This window comes from Coenobita brevimanus, chromosome 23, assembly GCF_032717465.1.
Source record: "Coenobita brevimanus isolate Jiangsu-jjx chromosome 23, ASM3271746v2, whole genome shotgun sequence".
NCBI lineage: Eukaryota > Metazoa > Arthropoda > Malacostraca > Decapoda > Coenobitidae > Coenobita > Coenobita brevimanus.
This window is the reverse complement of record NC_136976.1, coordinates 66,164,032-66,188,886: the sequence shown is the minus strand read 5'-3', so window position 1 is coordinate 66,188,886 and position 24,855 is coordinate 66,164,032. Positions and strand designations below refer to the sequence as shown.

The 24,855-nt window shown below is 44.3% G+C and overlaps 1 protein-coding gene across 3 annotated transcripts in view; it reads left to right on the top strand.

Moving 5' to 3' along the window:
- Positions 1-24,855, top strand: part of LOC145393003 (UNC93-like protein MFSD11) — a 124,668-nt gene that overhangs the window by 79,451 nt on the left and 20,362 nt on the right. For all 3 annotated transcript variants that reach the window (XM_080267315.1, XM_080267317.1, XM_080267316.1), the window contains exons 2-3: positions 11,460-11,629; positions 22,705-22,881. In XM_080267315.1, the coding sequence (XP_080123441.1) occupies positions 11,460-11,629; positions 22,705-22,881 (347 nt within the window). The remainder of the gene's footprint in view (positions 1-11,459; positions 11,630-22,704; positions 22,882-24,855) is intronic.

The following is a 24,855-nucleotide window of genomic DNA, read 5'->3' as shown; positions in this document are numbered from 1 at the left end:
TGGATCTTGGAAAAGTGATAAACTGGATGTTTACTTGTTTCTTGATATAGGTGATGAATATTTGTAATCTTAGTGTATTATTATTCGTATGGCTTTATTTTGTTTGTTTGTTCTTTGTTTTTTAAAGCAAAATAAAGCCTGAAGAATATGAACAGGATCCACTAAGACCACAAACATAGATCACTTACTTCAAGTTTAATGTGTTACAGTGGCAGATACAGCTACCTGTATTTAGAAATACTGTATTTAAATTAGTCATTGGAAGGGACTAATTAGAGAACTGAAATGATTTGTGATATAAATGAGATGAGGTATAAGCTAGGAGGGCTTTTTGGTGTTCTCTCCATCTTACTTTGCATATGGAGCTCTTGAATTATAGTTACTGTAGTAGAAACCGTTTCCTGCAATCCAGGCCATGCCTCTGGGACAAGTTATTGAAAATGCCTGACAATGGACTATTACTAGAAGGATTTACCTTTTGTTTGTAGGTGGTAGCAACCATCATCCACCCTTTTGATGAAGGGCTGTCTACTTTGTCCCTTACCTTCATAATTATGTTTCTGTGTCTGTCTAATTTCCCCCTTTATCTTCTTTCCATTTCAGGTGGAAAGAAGATAAAGTAACCCAGGAAACCATTTAAAATGCTGGGTGGTAACCATATAATCAGGTAACAGAGTGATGTGGCACCTTCTATGATGCCCCTGATAGCTGGGTGGTGAGATGCAAATGCAGCACGTCCATCAAAGAACCAAACCTCCACTCTTTTCCCAGCGTGAACTGCGAGGGAGCATTGATTTGCTGCACGGGACGTCCCTTTTTTAACGCAAGGAAGAAAGAACCGAGGGCCAGAAGCCTGTAAGATTGTTTCTTGCAAGGAAGAGAAAAAAAGCTGAGAGCCTAATTTAAGATACGTTCTTTTGAAGATGCCTGTACACATTGCAATCAAAAGACTGGATGTCATAGGCAAAAGGAAAATATAGATAGAGGAAGACAGTTCCAAGGGTGATATGTTGCATACATGAAAGACTGGGAATATCGGTTAACTTTTGCATTAGAGAGTTTGGCAGGGGTAAGATTTTGCTGCCCGATGGGTGCTGCATGCCCACTGTAATGAGGGGGTAATGCAAACAGATAGTTCAGAAGAGGAGTGACCATTGAAGAAGCAGTAAAAGAGGGATAAAGATACAACAGTATGATGAAGAGACAGAAGTTGAAGGGGGTCAGTAAGAGGAGAAGAGTTAATGAGATAAAAAGCCTTTGATGCATTAAAAGCACCAAGGTTTCTTTTACCCCAGTCAGAAATATGGGTCGTCAGAAATTTGGCATGCCAAGCCTCACTGAATATTTGTTTTACCAGACAGCTGTAATGGACGCCGAGAAGCAAATGAAGTGGAGTCATCAGTGTATGAGTGGATAGAGTGAGACGTACAGCTTAGATGGTCATTGGTGAATAGATAGATGAGAGTTGATGGCTGGAAGGAACCCTAAAAAACATCGCTATTGATAGCTCTGGAAGATCGGTGGTCAAAAAAACATTTATAACACTGGTTGGTAACTACCGTATATAACCAAATAACATGATGATGTTAAGCCTACTCTGGTGCCCCTTTTACCTGGATGGAGGGATACAAATGTGGCATCCATCTAAAAACCAAACCTCCACACTGTTCTCCATGCCATAGTACAGTACTCCTAATTATCTGTAGTCGCAATATCTGGCCCAGCACAATATCCTGCACTGCTGGCTCGGCACTATTAATGCTATATCAGGCGAAATCATGCAATATCCAGTGCTGAAACGGGACATAATCAGTGGTTCTATGCAATATCCGTCGCTGAGGTGTATCTACTGGCTTGTAATCAGTAGCCAACTGGCGCTGTATTACTGTATTTTATCATTATTGTATTTTTTGCTTAATTTTCATATTTTACTCATGGGAAAATTTTTAGGATATTAAGCTGAGATGGATATTAACGCAATATCTGGCTCAGTGCCGCATATTGAGCTGATGGGGGTAATGTGCAATATCTGGCATTTTGCAATATCTGGCATAGGGCATGGCTGAATTACGCTGGATAGTTGAGAGTTACTGTAGGCTCCACATCATCCCATTATTTGGTTATATGGTTACCACCCAGCTTGGTAAACAGTTTCCTGGTTTACAGGAAACCATTTGGCTTGTCACTCAGTATAGAGTCATCTGAAGTGAAAGAAGAGTAATAAAAAGTGACAGGAAGGATGGGAGAAAGTAGGAAGAAAAGAGGGTTGACACAGAAAAAGAATGATAGACATGAAGGAAGAAGTATGCAGCAGTACGGTTATGGTACATTAGATGGGTGGGTGAAGGATGCCCTCACCTTCCGCCATCAGTCTGGTATTGCATCAAGGGTGCAGGAACAGACTGTAAATGTACCTAGGTACGTTACCACACAAACATTACTCCAGGAAATATAAAGTGCATGTGATAATGCTGCATACAACCATTGATGTTTTTATCTCGTGTTCGATGTCCTCTTGATCTGGGAAGCTTTTTAGCACTGTATCTTTATCAATCTATCTCTATCTCAGTCTGTAAATCTATATCTCAGTCTGTCTATATCTACTCACACACACACACACACACACACACACACACACACACACACAATAGATATGTAGTGTTAAAAGATGTAAAACTTGAAGTGCAAGAAATGTACAAATTACTGAATGCTCAAGATGTGAGGAAGGCCCCAGGGCCAGACGGGATCTCAAATTGAATACTAAAGGAATGCAGAGAACAACTGGCGGATATGATTTACGGTTTAATTATGTGTTCTTTGGAAGAACGGGAAGTGCCTTTGAAATGAAAGAGGCCCAGTGTGGTACCAATTTATATGGGAGTGAAATGCCCACCGTAGCAGCAGAACACCGCCGAGACATCGCGACCCCCACCCCAGGAGGAGACCACAGAGGGGGTTTGAGGGTGCACACACTATCCAGGCAGTATGTGCCTATGTCCCCTACTACTTTGCGCCCTTATTCCCTGCAACAGACCTAGCGGGAACTACTCAGTGTGAGGGCACTACCCTCCAGCCAGACCAGGACTCACCAGGTTTGGGATGGGGCTGAATACTCAGTCCCAAGCAGCACCCCGGTGACGGCCTTTAGCCGCACAAATAACGTGACGGCCTGTAGCCACACGAAACAAGTGATGGCCTGTAGCCGTGCAAATAACGTGACGGCCTGTAGCCACTCAAGACAAGTGACAGCCTCTAGCCACACAAATATCGAGATGGCCTCAAGCTGCTCAACTGCTGCAACTCCCCCCCCTCTCCTGCAGAAACCGGTGATGGCCTCCAGCTGCACTCAGGGAGAGACAGTAATGCCCCCTCTCCTTCTGCAACTGCCTCCAGGAGTTAGACACCAGTGATGGCCTCCAGCCGCACCAGCAGGCAGGTGATGGCCTCCAGTCACACCTCAACTGCACATCACTCCCCGTGCAGGACACCAGTGATGGCCTCTAGCTGCACCTGTGGACAGGTGACGGCCTCTAGTTGCATCTCGCTCACAGTCCTGCCTGGAAGTCAAGCCCCGGTGACGGCCTTCAGCCGCACCGACAGGAAAGGGACAGCCTTTAGCCGCCCTCCTCCTGTTGCCTACGGGATCTCAGCGATGGCCTATAGCCACGCCAGGGAGAAACATGCCAAGCAAGGTCTCTCATTCCCTGAGACTTCCCTTGCGAAGGATGACCCTTGCTTAGCTTACCCCTCCTGTAGCTGAGCGGGACGCTCCTCCATGTCTCCCCACAGAGGCAGCCCCCAGGAGGAGCTTTCCTGTCTGGAAGAGGAGTGGTGAGGCCCCATGCTGTCCCCGGGAGTGTGTGCAGTGCAGCCAGCATCTGTGGGAGACGACAAGCTGACGGACTCCCGCCGGAGGGGAGGTGACGCCGCAGCCCAACCCTGACTGCGTCCCAACTGTAGGGAGACCATAGACGCCGGACTCCCTGAGGTGCCCCTGTAACCCCAGGGCACGACCTCCCCAGCCCTAGACGACAGCAACCTCCTCCCCAGGGTGGGTGTAGACAAGCGCACCTACTCACTCTGTTTGGCCCAAGCCTCGAGGACCAGACCACCCAGCAGGGTCCCATGAGCGGAGGACCTCTCACCACGCCCAGCAGCAGTCCACAGAAGATGACGTTGCCCTTGAGGGTCGTCCTGTGGTCCTTACAAGAAGAGATACAGGACAGGACCCCTCCAACGCCTGGCTGACACCTGAGGGCCACCAGACTCCTGTAGCCCAGTCAGAGCCCAGCGGTCTGCCCAGTGTAACACTGACTGACTAGTGTATGGTGTGATATTAGCATTCATGTTGTATACTGTGCCTAACTAGTGCTTTGGTGACTGAGTAGTATACTGTGTGTCTTTCATATTCATACTGTGTACTGCGTCCGAATAGTGCCCCTACCACCGCACAGTATATGGCGTGATACTTATATTCACATTGTGTACTCGAGACCAAATAACATACTGTGTGAGACTTACATCCACCTTGTGTACAGTGTCCAGATAGTATCCTGCGTGATACTGATACAACACAGTCCAGTCAGAACCCTCTAGTCTGCCTAGAGCATATGATACTGAATAGTGCATTATGTGTAACTTACATGCATGTTGTACACTGTGGGTTGTAATTAAGATAATACACGTATAAGGTTGTTGTCCAGAGTTTTTATGTCCTGCTCTTCTCGTTGTGTGTTCTGCCTCTGGTCACGAAAGAGAACCCCGGCTCTACAGCTGGTGTTTCTAGGACGAGAAGTCGACCTAAAAACACCTAGCATAACAGGGAGGGAACAAGGAAAAACCCCTGAATTATAGACCAGTGTCCCTGACCAGCTTGGTCACAGTCGTGCGAGAGAATCCTGAAACAGATGGATAAAATATCTGCCGGAGATGGGACATTTTGGCAGAAAGTCGGTTTGGATTTAGAAGTGGAAGGTCGTGTGTTACCAACTTGTTGAGCTTCTACTCAAGGGTGACTGATGTGCTACAAGTGAGAGATAGTTGGGTGGACTGTGTGTATTTAGATCTGGAGAAAGCCTTTGATAAGGTACCCCACATGCGACTAATGTGGAAATTGGAACACGTAGGAGGACTGAAGGGAGTAGATGAGAGACTTCTTTAAGAGACAAGCAAATGAGGACGGCAATAATGGACAAGATATCTGTATCCCACAGGGCTCGGTGTTAGCGCCCGTAGTGTTCCTGATTTACGTAAACGATATGGTAGATGGAATGAACAATTATGCAAGTCTGTTTGCTGACAATGCAAAGATCATGAGGAAAATAGAAGTTCAAGAAGACTGTAAAATGCTGCAGGAGGACCTGGATAGGATTCATGAGCGGAGCCGGGTGTGGGAAATGAAATTCAACGCAAAAAATAAGTAAAATATTGGAAATGGGTAAGAATACCAAGAGACCATTAGTGAATTATTTGATGGGTAATGAACCAATCATAAAAGCGAGAGAAGAGAAGGGCTTTGGAGTGCTGGTCCAGGATAATTTGTCACCCGAAAAACACATTAACAAGTTAGTTAGAGAGACGTATAATCTCTTGACTAACATAAGAGAAGCATTTTATTACATGGATGAGGAGATGATGAAAAAAACTGATAGTGGCCATGATCCCCCCCAGGTTGGAATATGCAGCAGTAGCGTGGTCCCCACATAAAAAGAAAGATATTAAGTTCGAGAGAATACAAGGAACAAGAACAAGATGGTTCCCAGCCTGGCAAATCTGTCGTACATGGAAAGGCTGGAAAAGCTGGATCTGCCTACCTCAGAAGAAAGAAGAGAGAGGGCCATGATGGAAGTAGAAAAAATTGACAGAGATGATATGTTTTTCTGGGATGGGAAAGTAACAAGAGGACACGGAATGAGACTGAAAAAACCAAGTTGCCTGAAAGATATCAAGAAATATAGTTTTCCATACAGATGCATAGGCATGTGGAATAGCCTAGACAAAGAGGTCTTCCAGTTTAAAAACTTAAACGAGTTCAAAGCAAAATGTGACACACACACACAGACAAACGAGTTCAAAGCAAAATGTGACACACACACACACACACACACACACACACACACACACACACACACACACACACACACACACACACACACACACACACACCGCTCGCTGGCTCAGTGATAGCGTTCTCGCTTGCCATCCGGCAGACGGGAGTTCGCGCCTCGCTCAGGCTGCGAAAAGTTTCACTGACGAAGTGGGCGATTACTGTCCTCCTTGAGCAAGGGGACGGGTGTGTGAGTGTGTGCAGGTCACAGCCTTGCCCTTAGATCGGACTATATGAGCTCTCAGCTCCCTTCCGGGAGGGTAAAAGCTGACAATCACGACCATCAAGTGATCCTGACCGACCCGGTGAATTACACACACACACACACACACACACACACACACAGAGTTCGGTATCGGGGACATGAGTTAGTGGAGAAAGAAAGCTTCCAATACAGTCTTACGGTCTCACCCGTCCTGAACAGTAGGAGTTACGGGGTCACGTTACAACACAGGTACTAAATGATGGAGTCACCAGATCTCTATGACAGTACATAAAGGGGTGATTCCCCCCTCCCTCTCAACTCCCACCTGTTTTATATTACAGTACATAATATGTGCCATTTATCACATTTAGAAAATATGCAGGTGGTATTTTGTTCCTTAACTCCAGGAGTGAATGTACAGTGAGGTTGGATGATGAGGAAATGGAAAATGTGAGTACGTTTAAGTACTAGGGTAGTGTGATGAGTAAAGATGGAAGTTTGAAGGGTAAAGTGCTTGAAAGGGTACAGCAAGGAAGAAAGGTTGCTGGTTCTTTGAAAGCAGTGATAAGAAACAGGGAAGTGAGCATGGAAGTGAAAAAGTTACTACATGACAGTATAGTGATACCAACTCTAACGTATAGTAGTAAAGCTTGGACGTTGTTGGAGGGTCACAAGTCAAGAGCGAGAGCTGTGGAAATGAGTTACTTGAGAGGGGCATGTGGAGTCACATGGAGAGACAGACTGACAAATGATGATGTGAAGGAGCGTTGTGGTGTGGATGTGGATCTGATAGCAAGCGTTAGGAGAAACACACTGAGGTGATTTGGCCATGTGGAGTGGATGGAGAGTGAGAGACTGACGAGGAGAGTGTATGTAAATGAGGTGGAGTGGGAGGTCAAGGAAGGGATGGAGTGGAGAGGTGTATGAGAGAGGCGGTGTGAGCTGGGAGCAGGGCAGTGAAGGGAAATGGCGGGGGACAGGGCGACGTGGAGGCAATGTTTGCGGCCACCCCATGTGGGATTATGGCGTCTGGCAATAGACAGATAGAACTCCAGGAGCTATTTATACCAACCTTGCCAAGTATTATGCCATGCTTTGGTGAATGCAAGGTCAAATGAAGAGTTCAGTAAAATTGCTTGCAATCTTGGGAAAGGTAGTACAGTATAACTATAAAACTTTTTCTCTCTCTACTTTATATTTCTGTATTTTCTTATACTACTGTAATTCCATAGGATAATCTGTTATAACCAGCATCTGGCTGAGACATTCTACAGCAAAATGAAGGTCTCTCACAGCTTTTTCCACCCTGACTTGTTTGTTGTTAGCTTTTATCTACCAGCAAGTCTGAATTTTAACATTCCTTCATGTCCTCTGCCTGCCACTTCCTTACTCGCCACATATGCTTGCTGTTGTGATACCCTGCCTGTTGTAATTACTGTATATCATGTACTGTAGGTTAGCCACTATTATTTGTCCGATTATTCAAGAAGCTCTCATTTAATCCCTCCATGTTATACTTAAGCATATGGCTTTCTGTCTGTCATCTATTGCCAGACACCATAATCCCGTAAGGGGTGGCCATTTGACTTTGAGTTATTTGTTTTACGGGGAGGGGCACTAACCCTCCACCAACCCACTTGCTGACACGTATGGAGCACGTATGGTTTGGTTATATGATTACCACCCAGCGTTGTAAATGGTTTCTTGGCTTACAGAAAACTATTTGGCTCGTCACTCAGTGTAAAGCCACCTGTAAAGGAAAGAAAGCAATAAGAAGTGACGGGAAAGATGGGAGAAATAGGAAGAGAGGAGGGCAGGCACAAAAAAAGAATGATAAAGGCTAAGAAAGAAGTAGGCAGCACTACATCAAGTGAGTGGGTGATGGTCGCCACCACCTACCACAGTATGGCTTTCCATTCATATATATTTTATGCTTTAAGGCTTGCTTGCATGCGTCAGCCTTAGTCACCTAATGGTGGCTGTCCATGCTGCCCGATCTCTGGCAGCCTACCTATTTAGTCCCTTAACCCTGAGGTCACACTCGATGACTTCGTCCCAGGTCTTTTTTGATCAACCTCTCACTACCCTACTCCCAGCATTAACACTTCTCACTTTCTGCACCCAATTGTCATCTCCCATCCTCTCCACATGTCCAAGCCATCTCAATCTACCTCTCATCACAAAACCAGTACACTCTAGTCCCATCCTACCTCTCAACTCTTCCATCGTAAAGCTAGTCCCCCTTAGGCCTTGCACTCGAGGACGCACTGCCCATCCAACTAATCATTGTTATTTTTGTTCAATTGAGCCTGGGAATATCCTCTTCCATTACTGCCCAGGTTTTACTAGCGTACAGCATTACACTCGTAATATATGTATTTTGATTAGCAACAGTGCAGTTCTGAAGTGTTAGTAAAATGCAGTATAGTGCCACAGGGTGCAACCCGACACCCCCACAAGGAGCCCAGTGAGGAGCAACAACAGCGCGGCGGGACTCGGGGCGACAACGGCGTAAGTCTGCCCGGGCCGCGTGCCCCTATGACCCGGAGCTCCCCCGCCGCCACCATAGCAGGAATACCAGACTACCTTCTGGGCGAGCCTTCCCCAACCAACATCAGGGTGGAGCTGTTTCACCAGCTCCTGCCAGCACCCCTGAGACGGCCCATAGCTGCTCAACCCTCCTGAAGGAGATGGCCTGTAGCTGCTCTGAGGGAAATAAAGAGACGGCCTGCAGCTGCTCCCGCCTTTGTCAGGAGACGGCCTGTAGCCGCTCTGAAGGTGCCCTCTTGAGATGGCCTGTAGCCACTCAACCCTCTTGAAGGAGACGGTCTGTAGCCGCTCTGAGGGAAATAAGGAGATGGCCTGCAGCTGCTTCTGCCTTTGTCAGGAGACAGCCTGTAGCCGCTCTGAAGGTGCCCTCCCCGAGATGGCCTGTAGCCGCTCTGAGGGGAATCAGGAGATGGCCTGCAGCCGTTCCCACCTTCGTTAGGAGACGGCCTGTATCCGCCCCGAAAGTGCCCTTCTTGAGATGGCCTGTAGTCGCTCAACCCTCCTGAAGGAGACGGCCTGCAGCCGCTCTGAGAGGAATCAGGAGATGGCCTGCAGCCACTCCTGCCTTCATCAGGAGATGGCCTACAGCCGCTCCTGCCTTCATCAGGAGATGGCCTGTAGCCGCTCTGAAGGTGCCCTTGGGTCTGCTGGTAGCTGCTCCCCTCCCCAGGCCACGGCCAGTAGCTGGGCCTTGGCGACGGCCTGTAGCCATGCCCCTAGAAGGCCACGGCCAGTAGCTGGGCCTTGGCGACGGCCTGTAGCCATGCCCCTAGAAGGCCACGGCCAGTAGCCGGGCCCTATGGCAGGAGAGGGCCTGTAGCTGCTCCTCCGTCAGGACCTGACTCCTGTTCTCCTACCCATGACTCAGAGGAAGTCCCCAGCCTAGAGGAGTACTGGAGAGGCCCCGTGTCTTCCCCTGGCCTCTTCTCCCTGCAGCCGGCTCTGGAGAGGACCTACCTGACGGACCCCGATGTAGGCCGGTGCCGCAGCCCCTTCTTGACGGCACCGATGAGCACCGGGGACTGCAGCCCTCAGGAACCCCAGATCGCACCCAGGACTCCCGGGCGGGATCTCCCCATACCCCGATGCCGGAGATCTTCGTCCTCCGTCAGGCGCCTGAGCGAGAAATTCAGGCAGTTGTTCGGCCCCAGCCCTGAGGGTCATATTCCCGCCCCCAGCCCTGAAAGCGCAGAGCCCTTCAGCACCCGCAGTCCCGGATGAGAGAGGATGCCCCTGCGCGTGATCCCGTGGCCTCTGGATGCAGAGGCCCCCGGCAGAACCCAGCCCTGTTAGTAGTAAGGCTGTGACACCTCCGCCTCCCTTGTACCTGAGCGCCACGATGCCCAGATCAGAAGGGAGTGACAGTGATAGCCCAGTGTCCGTGACTCAGTGACATGAAGGCAGAGCAGTAAACTAACCCATAACTGAGGTCAGTAAGAAAGCATCAGTGGTAATATCAAAGTGGTGGAGTGAATAAAAGTGACAATGCAAACATGAACACGACCACACAGTGAGATACGGGTCTAATTATTAGTGAATGCGCTGCCATCTGATAACACCTAATACTGTACTAAAATCGTACACGGCCCCCAGTGCTAAAGTAACACTTACCAACAGTGAAACAGTACCAGCTACTCCACGAATATATAAAACTTGGACTTCCTATAACAAATAATACATAAACCTCTGCCCCAAGTGCTATTCATTTTGACTCGAGCAGTATCCTGCGTGATACTGATAACCCATATCTAGACGTAAGAGTTGTGATTGTCCAGTGTATCTGTATTCGTGACATCTACCCATTCCACTGTACACGTGTAAGGTTGTTGCCTTGAGTTTTTGTGTCCTGCCTCTCTCCTATTTGTCTGAACTCCGGTCTAGAAAGAGAGCCCCGCTACACACTAGGCGTATTTGGTGATTTCAACTGATGAAAGTAATTCTGTGTTTTACAGCATTTCAGTTCTTCCCATTGTATGCACACTGTAACTATATACAGGTGGTAGATGTACTGTATGTAAATATATTTAGTACAGAACAGAATACAGCTGATAAACATTTCATGTAGGTACTCTTGTATTCTTGTATGCTATATAGTACAGGTGGCCCTTGTTTTAATGTTTTATCACGTTGCTGGTGAATCAACACCTATTTTTATTTCACATTGTTCTTAATTTACTATTGAGTATTTTGAAGCAAGAAATTTTATTTTATTTTTTGTGAGTGTTTTAGCCTTCCATCGTAAACCAGAAGCATGTGTCAAGTTTTTTCATGTAAAACAGCATTTTGCCTACATACATCATAGGCTGATTCTTCATCTTCGACAGAAATTCCCTACTGTTAGTGGCTGGATCCTAGTCCTACAGTGAACCTTCTACATAACTGACTTCATGGCATTGCCCTCCATGAGCCCAACATTTCCCAGGTTTCTCTGAACCACATCTATCCATCTAATCTATTGTGCCCTACTTTTCATCCTCACACATCCTAGACTCAATTGTACTATGTGAAGAATAGGGTGAAATGTCCTTGACTTTATTGTGTCTATGTGTGTGATTTCATTGTGTCGATCACTAAGAGCTGTTTCAATTTCCTTGGCAGCAAGTGGTGATCAAGAGCATACACGCTGAGAATCCTACCTTCACTGGGTCTGGGTATATCTCCCTGGCCATTATTTATTCAGTCTTTGCAACCTTCAACTGGTTGGCCCCATCATGCCTCAGTCTTCTAGGCCCCAAACTTACCATGATTGTGGGTGGCATCACCTATGTGTAAGTACATACTCCTCAATAAATCAACACTTAACCCCTTGAGTAGTGTTTTTTTTTTTTTTTTCCTTGTCATCTCCAGGTAATTTTATTCAGCTCAAGGAAGACTTTTTAAATTCAGAGAGGTTAAATGAAGTCTTCGTTAACCCTTATACTGTACAGTATTACCATGGACCTCTCAGAAATTGACTTTATTCATCAGGATTTTACAAGAATAAAAAAGTCACTATTGAACGTTTTGAGATAAATATTAATTTCATAAAGTATAGGTTGTTCTTAGCTGCCAATAGGTACAGTCAGGGGTGCACCCAGGAATTTTCTAAGGGGGTGGGCCCATAGTGAGGTGAGATCAGGTAATCCAATAATTACTGGGAGGTCATATGCAGGTTTAGAGTCAGAGAGCTGCTGGCTCATGTGTTACTCTTTGTTTGTACTTGCCAATTTATCTTGTTTTGCTGGTATCGAAATAAATATATATAAATTTTTAAAGGACCCAGAGAGCTAAGGGGGGGGGGCCTGGGCCCGGGCCCCCCCCCTCCTGGGTGCTCCCCTGGGTACAGTACCGTTATGTATCATACTGAAATAAGCAGTGTGGTGCATGACCTTATTCTATCTATCTATCCATTGCCAGGTGCCATAATCCCATAAGGGGTGGCCATTTGACTTTTGAGTTATTTGTTTTATGGGGAGGGGCACTAACCCTTCACCAACCCACTTGCTGACACCTAGGGAACACATATGGTTTGGTTATATGGTTACCACCTAGCGTATGGTTTCTTGGCTTACAGGAAACCATTTGGCTTGTCACTCAATGTAAAGCCACCTGTAAAGGAAAGAAAAGCAATCAGAAGTGTCAGGAAAGATGGGAGAAATAGGAAGAGAGAAGGGCAGGCACAGAAAAAGAATGATAAAGGCTAAGGAAGAAGTAGGCAGCATTACATTGTCATGATCCCATGCTGACTGATAGGAACCCAAAGGGCTGCAAAATCTTGGAACTTCAGTTGGATGTTTGCATTGCTTGCAGAAATCCGTTGTATAGGTTGTGTTTTAGGGTTGTCTGTGTTGTAAGAATGAAGTGAGTAAATGTGATGTGTGTGTTAGGGGTAGCATTGTATTGACAACAGATCAAGTTGTTCATGAGTTGAATATGCATTGATACTGTAGAGAAAGGGGAAGGCTGCTTTGTAGTCTTGAAATAAGAATCCTTGTTTCTCTTAGAACAGGAATTGTAGGATTTTGGGTCAATTAACATGTTGAATATTGATGATGTGCTTTTAGAATAATTGTACTACAACCAGATGATTTTATTCAACTTTTGAAAGGTCTCTCATAGTTCCGGGGGTTTATTAAGGCTGTGTAAACCTCTCCCTTGAGAAAAGTCTATTGCAAACTGAATAAGCCTGTTAGGAAATATCAAGTGTAAAATGATGAAGATATCCCCCTGCTGAATGAGTTCAGAAATGCTTGTGGCGTGAAAAGGCTGAGCAGTTAGGAAGTAGAAAGGTTCATGAAAGATGTGGAGTAAGGCAGGCTGTTGATCAAAAGGTGGAACTGAACTGAGTAATGGATTCTTAGTGCCAAGTATCAAAGACCATGTGGGACTTATTCAAAGATATTGTATTAGAAATGATTTTGGTGTAGAAGTGGTCTTGGTGCAGAAGTGGTCTTGACGCAGAAGTGGTCTTGGCGTAAAAGTGTCTTAGCGTAGAAGTGGTCTGGGTGTTGATGTGGTCTTCGCATAAAGGTGGTCGTGGCATAAAGGTGATCTTGCCAGTGAAGTAGTTTTAGAATTGAAGTGATCTTGATATAGAAGTGATTTTGGGACTGAATAGCTTTGGTGATGAAGTGATTTGGTGATGAAACAGCTTGGCAATGAAGGGGCTTGTCAAAGAAGTGGCTTAATTGGTCAGTTGGCTGAAAGGCTTCACCCAGGAAGGAAGGTAGAGTCAACGTCAATGGGAGGTCCTTAAACTATCTTGCCATGAAACCAAATGTGTGACATGATAGGAGTAGAGGGAAAAATGCCAGAAGAAGCACAAATACTTCAAGAAGAGATGTAGGACAGAAGAGAAAAAGAGAACAATAAGGATAGAAAGTCTGGAGACAAAAAGGCCCCCATTTCCCTCATACAACAAGCACATACAGTAGGCTTGCACAGTGCACGTCATCGCAGTGCGTGATTCGCCTTGTGCACGAGTGACCAAAAATCATAACCAAAAACCCTTCAATGCGCGAGTTTACCGCACAGAACACGAGGCAGAGGCAAGGAGTGGCTCAAAAATGCCATTTTCTACTAGTGCGCGACCACCCCTCACACAGTGCGTCACGTGTTGTCATGTTGATACCTGATGCCAGGCAGAGTCAAGTTGTGCAGCCTAGTGTGATGGAAGGCAGGACTGAGCTGTGTATGTCAAACATAAGGAAGATCCTTGCTGCCGTGGATAAGTTCAAGGAAGAGGTGAAGGAACAGGAAGTGAGCAACCTAAGAACGGAGGAACTTCTGGTTGGTATCGACAAACTCTTCCTTTTCTACACAGACAGGCACAGGGAAGAAATAAACAGTAAAAGAAAGACGCTCATAACAAGCTACACACAGCGGGCTCAAGTTGGTGAAATTGCGGAACCATTGACATTGTCTGCTCCTGTTCCTGTTTAGGATGAAGAGGATGGAATGTCAGAAGTGTCAGCATTGGACTTTGAAGGGTTTATGGCCGAAGTGAGTGACTTTGATGCTCCTGGGGAAGGTGATCAAGAGGAGTCTGTGGAGGGAAGTGTTGGTGAGGTGGGGAGTGCGGCGCTGTAAGTGTTGCCGCGCCTCAGAACCCCTGTTATTTAAGGTCATCAGGCCTGTTGTCTACTGTTGTTAAGGTGACTACCCATATTTTTGTTATTGTAGCTATAGCTTTAGTACAATGTCTGAAACATATGACCTTTATTATTATTTCTCTAAGGGCCAAAAAATGTCCAGGTATGAGGGAGTACCGCCCATATGTAATTTTTCCCATAAGATTATGTATTCCTAGTATGCGAATTCCCGGTGCGTGAGCTCATGCACCGCCCAATCTCTCGCGCACTGTGCGAGCCCACTGTATATTGAGGAAGTATTCTTTCTCACCCCCCTACCCCCACACCAGGGGGCATCAGAAGGTGAAGAGATTTTGAGATGGTATAACTGCACTGAGAGAACATGCAGTATATATATAAATAACGTTGTGAAAAAGGTTATTTGTAAGTGAATTTGTGGGTGAGGGTGACATGGAACGACAAATATAATGTGTACGGATGGATATGTTTAAGTTTGCGTAAAAGCAAAAAATATTTAGGAGGCAAAAGAGATGGATAGATCAAGATTTTATGAAGCTTCATTTGATTAAGTTGGCAGACTTTGGTATGGTCTCCTCACAGGCATTTTGGAGTGCCTTTTTTTTTTTTTTTTTTTTTAATGTGGAATGTTTCGCCTTTGAGATGGAACAGAAAATTTTAAGGGTTTAAATAATAAGTGAATAGATACAGTATATGGCCCATTTCATATGATGCTTCCAGTAGATCTCCTACTTTTGCGTATTTGTGTTCCTGTTTCCGGATTCTTCCCACACCTTGCATCAGTGGGAAATAGAGATGGAATGATGGATGGGTTTATTTGAGCAGAAGGATCTAGTAATAGTATTTTAGTTGGTAATTTTGGTTGGCTGTGGAGGTTGTATGCTTATGTAGGGTATATCTGTGTATTGTAGTTTTGGTTTATGGAAGGGGAATATTCTCTGATCATTTGTTGTAGTGAGCAAGTAAAGTTGTTTGGTATTTGTTTCTTCAGTGTGAGATGGTGGAGTAACATATACTCAGTAATTAAAAGAATGAGATGGATCTTGTAATGAGGTACCGGTAGTGAACTGTGTGCTCTTCATGTCTGTGTGGTCCTTGATTGGGAGCACTTTATTCCTTATTGAAAATGAGGTATATATGTGGTTTTGGTGCACTTAGTCTCTTAGAACTTTTTGTGTTTTTGTAGTTTTTCTGTTTTTTCTTTAATGTGACAGAAGACTAGCCAGGGAAAGAAATGTAAACTGTTCCAAGCATTTCTTACTGTTAGCCAAATATGATTCTTGTATCCTATCTGCATTGAACGTATGATATGCCCATACACAGATGCTATTTGTTTGCTGACAGAAAAACAACGTGTATATCCATTGATTCCAAAAATTGTTGCCAGGTTTGTTCAAGAATAGATGGCTAAAAAAATTATGGGCCTATACTTCAGAATGAGTTTGGGAGTATTGTCTCTCTCAGATGAAAATTGTGATTGTAACATCTGGACTGACTAGCTTAACCTGGACCCTGATGCTCCTGATGAGGCAATAAAGGTTTGGGTGATGGACAGATGGATGGATGAATTGATGGTTCTAGTGTTGAGACAGTAATTCTGTACTGTATTCGCCAAGCCATTGGTCTAGTAAATGCATATATTGTTGGAGCATTATGTGTATTAGTGTGTTATTTTTGTTTTTGCGTAATGATTAGATGTCTCACTAATGCATTGCTTTCTTCCAAGATTTCCCCTGCATAAGATGGCTATAGCCAATAGTTCTCCAGGCTGTTTGTTCTTCACATATAATCATGCGCTTAATCTCTTAACCATGTTGTTTCCTTAAAAGTCTTTTCTCTATAAATTGTTTAACTTTTTCTTCCTCAAAGGTAGCTGCTTCCTGCCCTTGACATGCTCCTTTGCATTCAGAATGCTGTTGATGAGTGTGTCATGGTACCCTATTGAATGCATTATGGTGTTCATGGGGGTTGTTTACCACTGAACTTATATCCTAAGTAAGTTGTTTAAACTTGGAAAGGTGTACAGTGGTTAAGTATTTAAGGTGATATTAATGCAGTGATTGAGGCTGTGGAATGTGGGTGGTGATATAATTGAGAATAAGATAGTACAAGACTACCTGTCGTCTGCGAGTCAGGTAGACCGTAATAATACTGTTTGATCAAAACTTACCATACCTAATACATATTCATCTTGGATGACTTAGAGTGCTGGTTGAGTGACATGTGAACTCAAGTTGTGACTCTAAACAACTTCCATTAATAACTTTTCCTTCTACAATCAATACTTTATGAGATTTGGGCTCTTGACACACACACATACATTTCGGACAAAAATAATGACCAATAATGACCAACTTTGTCTGCTTGGCTCAGTACTGTACTGTCAGGAGTGTAAAATTGTTTCAGAATTACTGTAATATTAGTGTATATTGTAAAAATTAAATATTTGAATATTTAGTTTCATTAATGTAATTTTGAGTAATGGTATGAATATTACTGATTTTGTGATAAAACTAGAGAAATTATCATTTCTGCTGCTGTGTAGCCTTGAAAGTGGACATCATCCTCGATTTTGATCTGTAAGGAAGGCAGTGCCAACAGAGAACCAGGTAAAGAGATGAATATCACATGTTTACTAGAGAAGTAGACTGTAGCACCAGTTGAGCAGGGCAGTACTCCCAAGGTGGATGGAAAGCTGATGACAGGAAGAGCTAGAGCTCCCATTTCATCAGCCCTCAGGACTAGTTCCTGACCATCCCCCTTTGCTGAACTTTTTCATTGTTTCAGTAACATAGAGAGTAGGCCAGCATGCTCTCCAATACAAGTTTCTCTAACTGTCAGCACCAGTCTACATGCACAGTACACACTACACATCCTTTTCCAAAATTAAAAAAAAAAAGATCATGGCAGCGCGACACGTGGCCTCGGAGTCCTTGAGGGGGGATCATAAATGCCCCCACCTTCCGCCCCTCTCCCAGTGACGACTCGAGCTGCCTGGAACCACTGTCTGATTCTCATCTTCTTCATTTCTGCAACATTCGCGGCTTTTCCTCTAACTTTCGCTCTGTTGAGCACCACCTCCTTTAAACCTCACCTTCTTTTTCTAACTGAGACTCAGCTGTCTGAGGCAACTGACAGCAGACCCTTTTCTGTATCCTCCTACTTTCTCTATACTCATTTCAAAGCCAAAGTGGCTGTTGTGTATATTTATGCAACGACTTATCTTGCTCTCATGTTCCTGAACTCGATTCTTCTGAATTCTCTACACTCTGGGTTTGGCTTTCCTGTCATTCTCTGACTAAGTATATCTTCTCTGTTTACTGATCTCCAAATTCTACTGACTATCAAAAATTCTTTGACTATCATACTTCTACGATGGAACACATTCTATCCATTTCTCCTTTCTCTGAAATCTCCATGCTAGGAGATTTCAATGTTCACCACCACCTTTGGCTCTTCTCTCCTTTCACTGATCCACCTGGTGAACAAGCCTACACCTTTTCTGTCCTTAATGACCTAGAGCAGCTTATACTGCTCCCTACCCATATCTCTGACTGCCTTGGAGAGAGCTCCAACATACTTGACCTCTTCCTTACAACTCATCCTTCTGCCTACACTGTTAATCTTTTCTCTCTGTTGGGCTCCTCCGATCACAACCTTATCGCCTTAACCTGTCCTATCATTCTGGTACAGCCTGTGGACCCTCCAAAGAAACGTTGTCTGTGGCACTTTGGCGCTGCTGATTGGGAAGCCCTCAGGCAGTACTTCTTTGATTTTCCATGGAATGATTATTGCTTCCATGGCCAGGAGGCATCTGAGTGTGCTTTGCGCTTTACGGAGGTTATTCTCTTGGACATGGAAGCATACATTACTTTCTCAAATCATTTGACTAATGCAAGAAAGCCTTAGTTTAATCACGCATGTTCTAATGCTGTCCACAACAAGGAGAGGGCCTATAAAAAGTAACAGAGCCAATCCGCCCCTGAATCACATCTTTTTTATGTTTCTGCCTGGAATCATGCTAAGTCTTTTCTTCGCTCTGCTAAAAATAATTTCATCAGTACTAAATCATCTCAACTCTCCAACTCGAATTCTTCCCACTCCTTCTGGCACCTTGCCAAAAACCATGCTAACAACTTTACTCCATCATCCTTCCCTCCTCTTTTCCACTCTGATGGCTCTGTAGCTATTTCTTCTACTGATAAAACTGATATCTTCGCCCAGACTCTCTCCTCCAATTCCACCTTAGACGATTCCGGTGCTGTTCCTCCATCACTTCCCCCTCTGACTTTCTCATGGCTGACATTAAAATTTCTTCAGCTGATGTACTTTCTGCCATCACTGGCCTCAATAATAACAAGGCATATGGGCCTGATGGAGTCCCTTCTGTTGTCCTCAAGAACTGTGCTCCTGTGCTTATGCCCTGCCTAGGTCAACTCTTTTGCTTTTGTCTTTGAACTTGTACCTTTCCTTCTTGCTGGCAGTTTGCTCTCATGCAGCCAGTCCCAAAGAAGGGTGACCATTCCCAACTCTCTAACTATCATCCAACTGCTTTAACATCCTGGGTCTCAAAAGTTTTTGAGTCTTTTCTTAACAGAAAAATTTTAAAGCATCTTTCCTATCACAGCCATCTTTCTGATCGTTAGTATGGGTTGTCAGGGATGCTCCACTGGCGATCTTCTTACCTAACTTTCAGGCTCCTGGTCATCCTCCTTTTGGGACTGCAAAAGCTTTACCATTGCATTTGATATCTCAAAGGCTTTCGATCGAGTCTGGCATAAATCTTTAATTTCGAAATTGCCCTCTTATGGTTTCCATCCTTCTATCTGTGCCTTCATCTATAACTTCCTTTCTGGTCTTTCTATAGCTGCTGTTGTAGACAGCCATCATTCTTCTCCTAGATCTATTAACAATGGTGTTCCTCAGGGCTCTGTCCTGTCACCAACTCTCTTCCTTTTATTCATAAACAATCTTCTAAGCTGTACATCTAACCCTATCCACTCGTACGCTGATGATTCCACCCTACACCTTTCCATTCGGTTCCCGCAACGTCCATCTCAGCAGTTACTTCAGCAAACAAGGGATGAGGCTGTGGCACACCTAATGTCTGACTTGGCCTAAATCTCTGACTTGGGGTAAAAATAACATGGTTGTTTTTTTTTTTGCATAAAAGACTCGGTTTTTACACCTATCAACCCGATGAAATCTCCCACAGGAGTACCCAATAATGTTTAATAATATCCAGCTCAATCCTGCATGATTCTTGAACATGCTTGGGGTTTCATTCACTCAGGACTTATCTTGGAAAGATCATATTGCATCTCTTGTAAAATCTGCTTCCAAGAGATTAGGTGTGCTAAGCCAACTCCATACCTTCTTTACCCATGCACAGTTGTTGACTTTATACATGGGTTTTATTCACCCCTGTGTAGAGTGCAACTCTCATGTGTGGAGAGGCTCCCCACATACAGCTCTTCTCAATATGGTGGAATCAAAGGCTTTTTGTCTCATTAACTCTTCTCTTACTGGCTCCCTTCAACCTCTGTCTCTTCGCCACACTGTTGCATCTTTATCTCTTTTCTATTGCTAGGTCAATGATCATTGCTCCTCTGAACTGTCTGCTTGCATCCCTCCACTTCTACAACAGGTGAATAGCACCTGTGTAGCAACAAACTCTCATCCCTTTTCTGTCCAACTCTCTAATGCAAGAGTTAACCGGTACTCCCAGTCCTTCATTTATGCAACAGGTCAACTCTGGAACATTCTCCCTCTGTCTGTATTTCCTACTTCCTATGATCTCCAGTCTTTCAATGCAGTGTGTCCAGGCATCTTGAAATGAATGGATATTGAATGTGACTCTCTTTTGTATTGTTTTTGTTTTTTTTCTTGGAAGGAACTGTTTTGTGGGCTCCTAGCCTTTGGTTCCTTCCTCCTCACAAAAAAAAAAAAAAAAAAGGTACAGTATGTGGAAAAAGTAGGAGAGGGCTTTATTTTGAATTACCAGATAAAGAATGTTATGGATTATTTTTTTTCCTCTCTCTCTCTGTTTTGCTTGTTCATCTTAGGACTCCTTTGCTCTCACACTTTTACATTCTTCCTTATATCAATTCTGGTGGGATGGAAAAATTCAGGAGGAGACTTTACCTTGTACAGTGGAATCTCCTAAATCGCGGCTTTATGAGACTTAGCACACTCCGCGATTTGAGAATTCCGTGAGTTAGAAATAATTAGTCTTATGGGAAAAATTACTTATGAGTCTGTCATCTCGGAAAAGTTGCCCCCCATACCCGCAAACCTACATCAAACTGGTCACCCTTAAAGACTGACAACCTGGAAGACAAATCAGTAAAACACATTTAATGAGAATGAACAATACTAAGATTCTTACCTGACTCTGACAGACGACATTGCTTTAATGAATGGGGGTGGGGGGGTTCCGAGGCTTGAGGCAAACTACTGCTTTTCAGCGTGAGGCGAGTGTATGTGCTGATACCTCATGCTGCCACCTCTGTGCAGCTTCCTTCTCATCAATCTCTTTCAGGAACCCCTCAAAGTCCAGTGTGGAAACAACGGAGGCGTGTCGTCATTGCCTTCAGCTGCCTCTGTGTCGTCGCAAGAGTCACTAATTCATTGAGATTAATTCTTTTCCAAATAGGTGTGGCCTTTCCATATTTTCTCTTGAAATGAGTCTTTTACAGGTTACTTGTTCTTATTCTTGGATTACCACAGCCACTGGGCATTTTTATAAACTTACCTCTGAAAGGTATACGTGAGGATTTAGAATGTGTGATACACAGACTCATCCAGTCGGAGTGGTGGTTGGTAAACAGTGCGGCCAGTTGGATAGATCGTCAGTAAATAGTGCCATGGGTGACCTGCCTGCTTCCTTAAATACCCCCAGATAGGTATATTTTGTTTTTTTCCACTCACATGTTGCAGTCGCAATTCAGTAGTTAACTATCTGTGTTGCACATGGAGCAAAATTACGGAACTGGTAAGTGGTGGTGACCATCATCTGCTCACTTGATGTAGTGCTACCTACTTCTTCCTTAGCCTTTATCAGTCTTTTTCTGTGCCTGCCCTCCTCCCTTCCTATTTCTCCCATCTTTCCTGTCACTTCTTATTACTTTTCTCTCCGTTACAGGTGGCTTTACATTGAGTGACAAGCCAAATGGTTTCCTGTAAGCCAAGAAACCATTTACAATGCTGGGTGGTAACCATATAACCAAACCACACGTGCTCCCTACGTGTAAGCAAGTGGGTTGGTGGAGGGTTAGTGCCCTTCTCAGTAAAACAAATAAATCAAAGTCAAATGGCCACCCCTTATGGGATTATGACATCTGGCAAAAGATAGATAGATCTCGTGAAGTTGTTATAATATGGATGGAATCACCACACCCGTTTCTTAAAGAATTACCTTGTTGAGTCTGTAATGGTGGGCAACTTTGGCTTTCTTCTTGTTACTATCAATCCTCCCTATTATATCTAAATTTTAGGTGTAATTTAACATTTGCTTCTTCTTCCCCTTCCTCAAAGAAGTTGCAGGCTTGGGAAGGTTACAATCAGCCATGGTAACACTGGGCAGGCAGAGGAAGCAAGGGGGAGGGGGAATCCTCTCCACACTTGAGCCACACACTAACAGCAGGAAGGATTAAGGGATTATTCCTCCAGGATAGACCTAGATAAATCAAATAGCCCTGTTAGGGTTACAGAAGAGCCCTACCCCTCCCAGCAAAGGCAGCTACCTGGGTGCGGCGCGAACTCCCGACCTCGCGATCTCGAGTCACATACTTTACCACTGAGCCATCTCACTCCCCGCGCAACAGGGAGGAGACAATGCACTGAACCAGGCATTGGGGCATCAAGCGCGTGCGACCTTCATGCTTGGCATGGGAGAGAAGCATTGTGATTGGCTTATACTGTAGTAAGTTCTGTGGTTGAATATGATTAGTTTACTACCAGTAATTGCCATGCTTGGCTACAATTGGTTTACATCCAACTAGACCCGCAAGCTTGGGGTACTGGAGGTGTGTATTACATGGGGCATCAGAAAAGCGTCATTTTTGAGGCTGCATTTGTGAATTTTGTGTAATTTCCGCAAGTTACTGATATTGCAAACTATTGCATGATGTTGCTGAGTATTATGAATCTGCTCTTTAGGATCACGTGATTTAGGAGATTCAGCTGTTTATAACTAGTAAATGATGATGATCAGTATAATTACAGTGTAATTATTTTTATTATTTCTTCATCAGCTTGTTCATAGTGGGATTCATATGGCCCAACACTATTGTTCTGTACCTGACATCAGTGCTGGTGGGTGCAGGTGCAGCACTCATTTGGACGGGCCAAGGCAACTACCTCACTCTTATGTCCACACAGGAGACAATCTCACGCAACTCAGGTGTTTTCTGGGCCATGTTGCAGAGCAGGTGTGTGTGTACATTATAAGTTTGCATGTATCTTTTAATTTTCATGTGTGTGTCATTGTCTCATGCTTATTTGTTTATATACATGCTAGCAGTAGGTATCCCTGGGGATGGGGAAAAACATATGAACTTCTGCATTCCTAGTGCCTTATGTTGGCAACAAAAAGGGGACTTGATGAAACCAGGACTCCTTCTGCCCATGCATGATCTTTTTATAAATGGTTACAGAAGTCATGGATCTGGGCCCTGTGCCCATCCAGGGACCACTGAAGCTAGACAGGCAGTAGCGTAGCTTCTAGGGAGGCTTGGGGGAACACATACCCCCAATTCAGCCCCAACTGGAGAGAGAGAGAGAAAGTGAGAGAGGGGAGGGGAGGGATGGAGGGAGGGTGCTGGTATTTACTTTTGTTTTCACTTAAAATTTGCACCTATGCATTAACTGATGCTTCCTTCAGCCAGTGTCTGCAGAGCACTCAATAGTCCTACAGAGTACAGGTATTGGAAACTTGGACATTGTTACATAATGTTTCCTTGACTGGGCAGTCTATGTATGAAGTACGTGGTATTTTCTTGACAATTAAATGTGCCTTGCAGTATGTCTGTATCTCATCTTTTATCACAGTACAGTAAACTCTCAATTATCTAGTGTAATTTAGCCAAGCCCTATACTGGACATTGCAAAATGCTGGATATTGCATAGTACCTCCCATCAGCTCAATATTCGGCACTGAACCAGATATTGCATTACTGTCTGTCACAGCTTTCTATCCTAAAAACTTTCCCATGAGTACAATATGAAAATTCAATATGAAATACGATCAAGTAATAAAAAATGAAGCAATACAGTGCCGGTTGGCTACCGTTTATAAGCCGGTTGATACACCTCGATGTCAGATATTGCACAGAACTGCCGGTTATGTCATTTTGGGGCTGGTTATTGCATTATTTTCCCAGATATTGCATTAATAGAGCTGAGTCAGCAGTGCCAGATATTGTGTTGAGCCAGATACTGTGACAATGGATAATTGAGAGATTACTGTACTGTATTTGCATATTTTTTTTATTCTACTCACTCAATGTAGTGCTGCTTTCGGGTGTCTACCCTGTCTTCTCCTCCATCCTTCTTTTCTTCCATCATCTTCTGTTTTTCTTTCCTTCATTCTTTCCTTGTCTTTCTGCCTACGGGTAACTTTACATTCCTTCTTCTGTCTTTCATTCCTTCATTCTTTCCTCTTCCTTCGACCCGTGGATGACTCTACACTGAGTGACAAGCCAAGTGGCTTCCTGTACACCAGGAAACCATTTACTACGCTGGGTGGTAACCATATAACCAAATTTTGGCACCTGGTGGTTTAGAGGGTAATTATTGTACTCCAATTGGATTGATCCGGTGAAGGTTTATATCCAAGGGATGGTTGGGGTTGATTGCTCATGTAATGTCACTCAGGGATGAGTGAGGCTGGTCACTCTCATCTTCAATGTCGGGACCTACTGCCTAGCCCTGGGCTCCTACGCTCCTCATGGGGCAATGTAGGATTGGATGATGGATAGATGGATGGATGGATACATCTCAGGTGTTTAACATTTGATTTCCAGTCAAAAATATTAGAGAACAGATGAAATATACCTGCTTAGCACATGCAGAGAAGATAAAATCTAGCCGATTGAAATGAAGGTTTGCATTGTTCAATAAAATTACTGTGCTTGCAGTTCATATTTATTTACTGTATTATCTGTAAACCAGCTGAGTGGCGAGTGAGGGGTGGAGCGATGGCAGTCAGGCGAGGACTAAATTGGCGGCCATGGCCGTATACACAGCTGTGAGCAAAGAGTTGTGATAATTCTGCTGTACAACACTACTATTCAGAATAAAGCTGTTAGAATCATTAACAACCCTGCCATTACATATAAACTACCTCCCCTGCAAGTAAGAAGGAATGTTGCCTCCCTTGCATTGTTTTACAGATATTTTTTTGG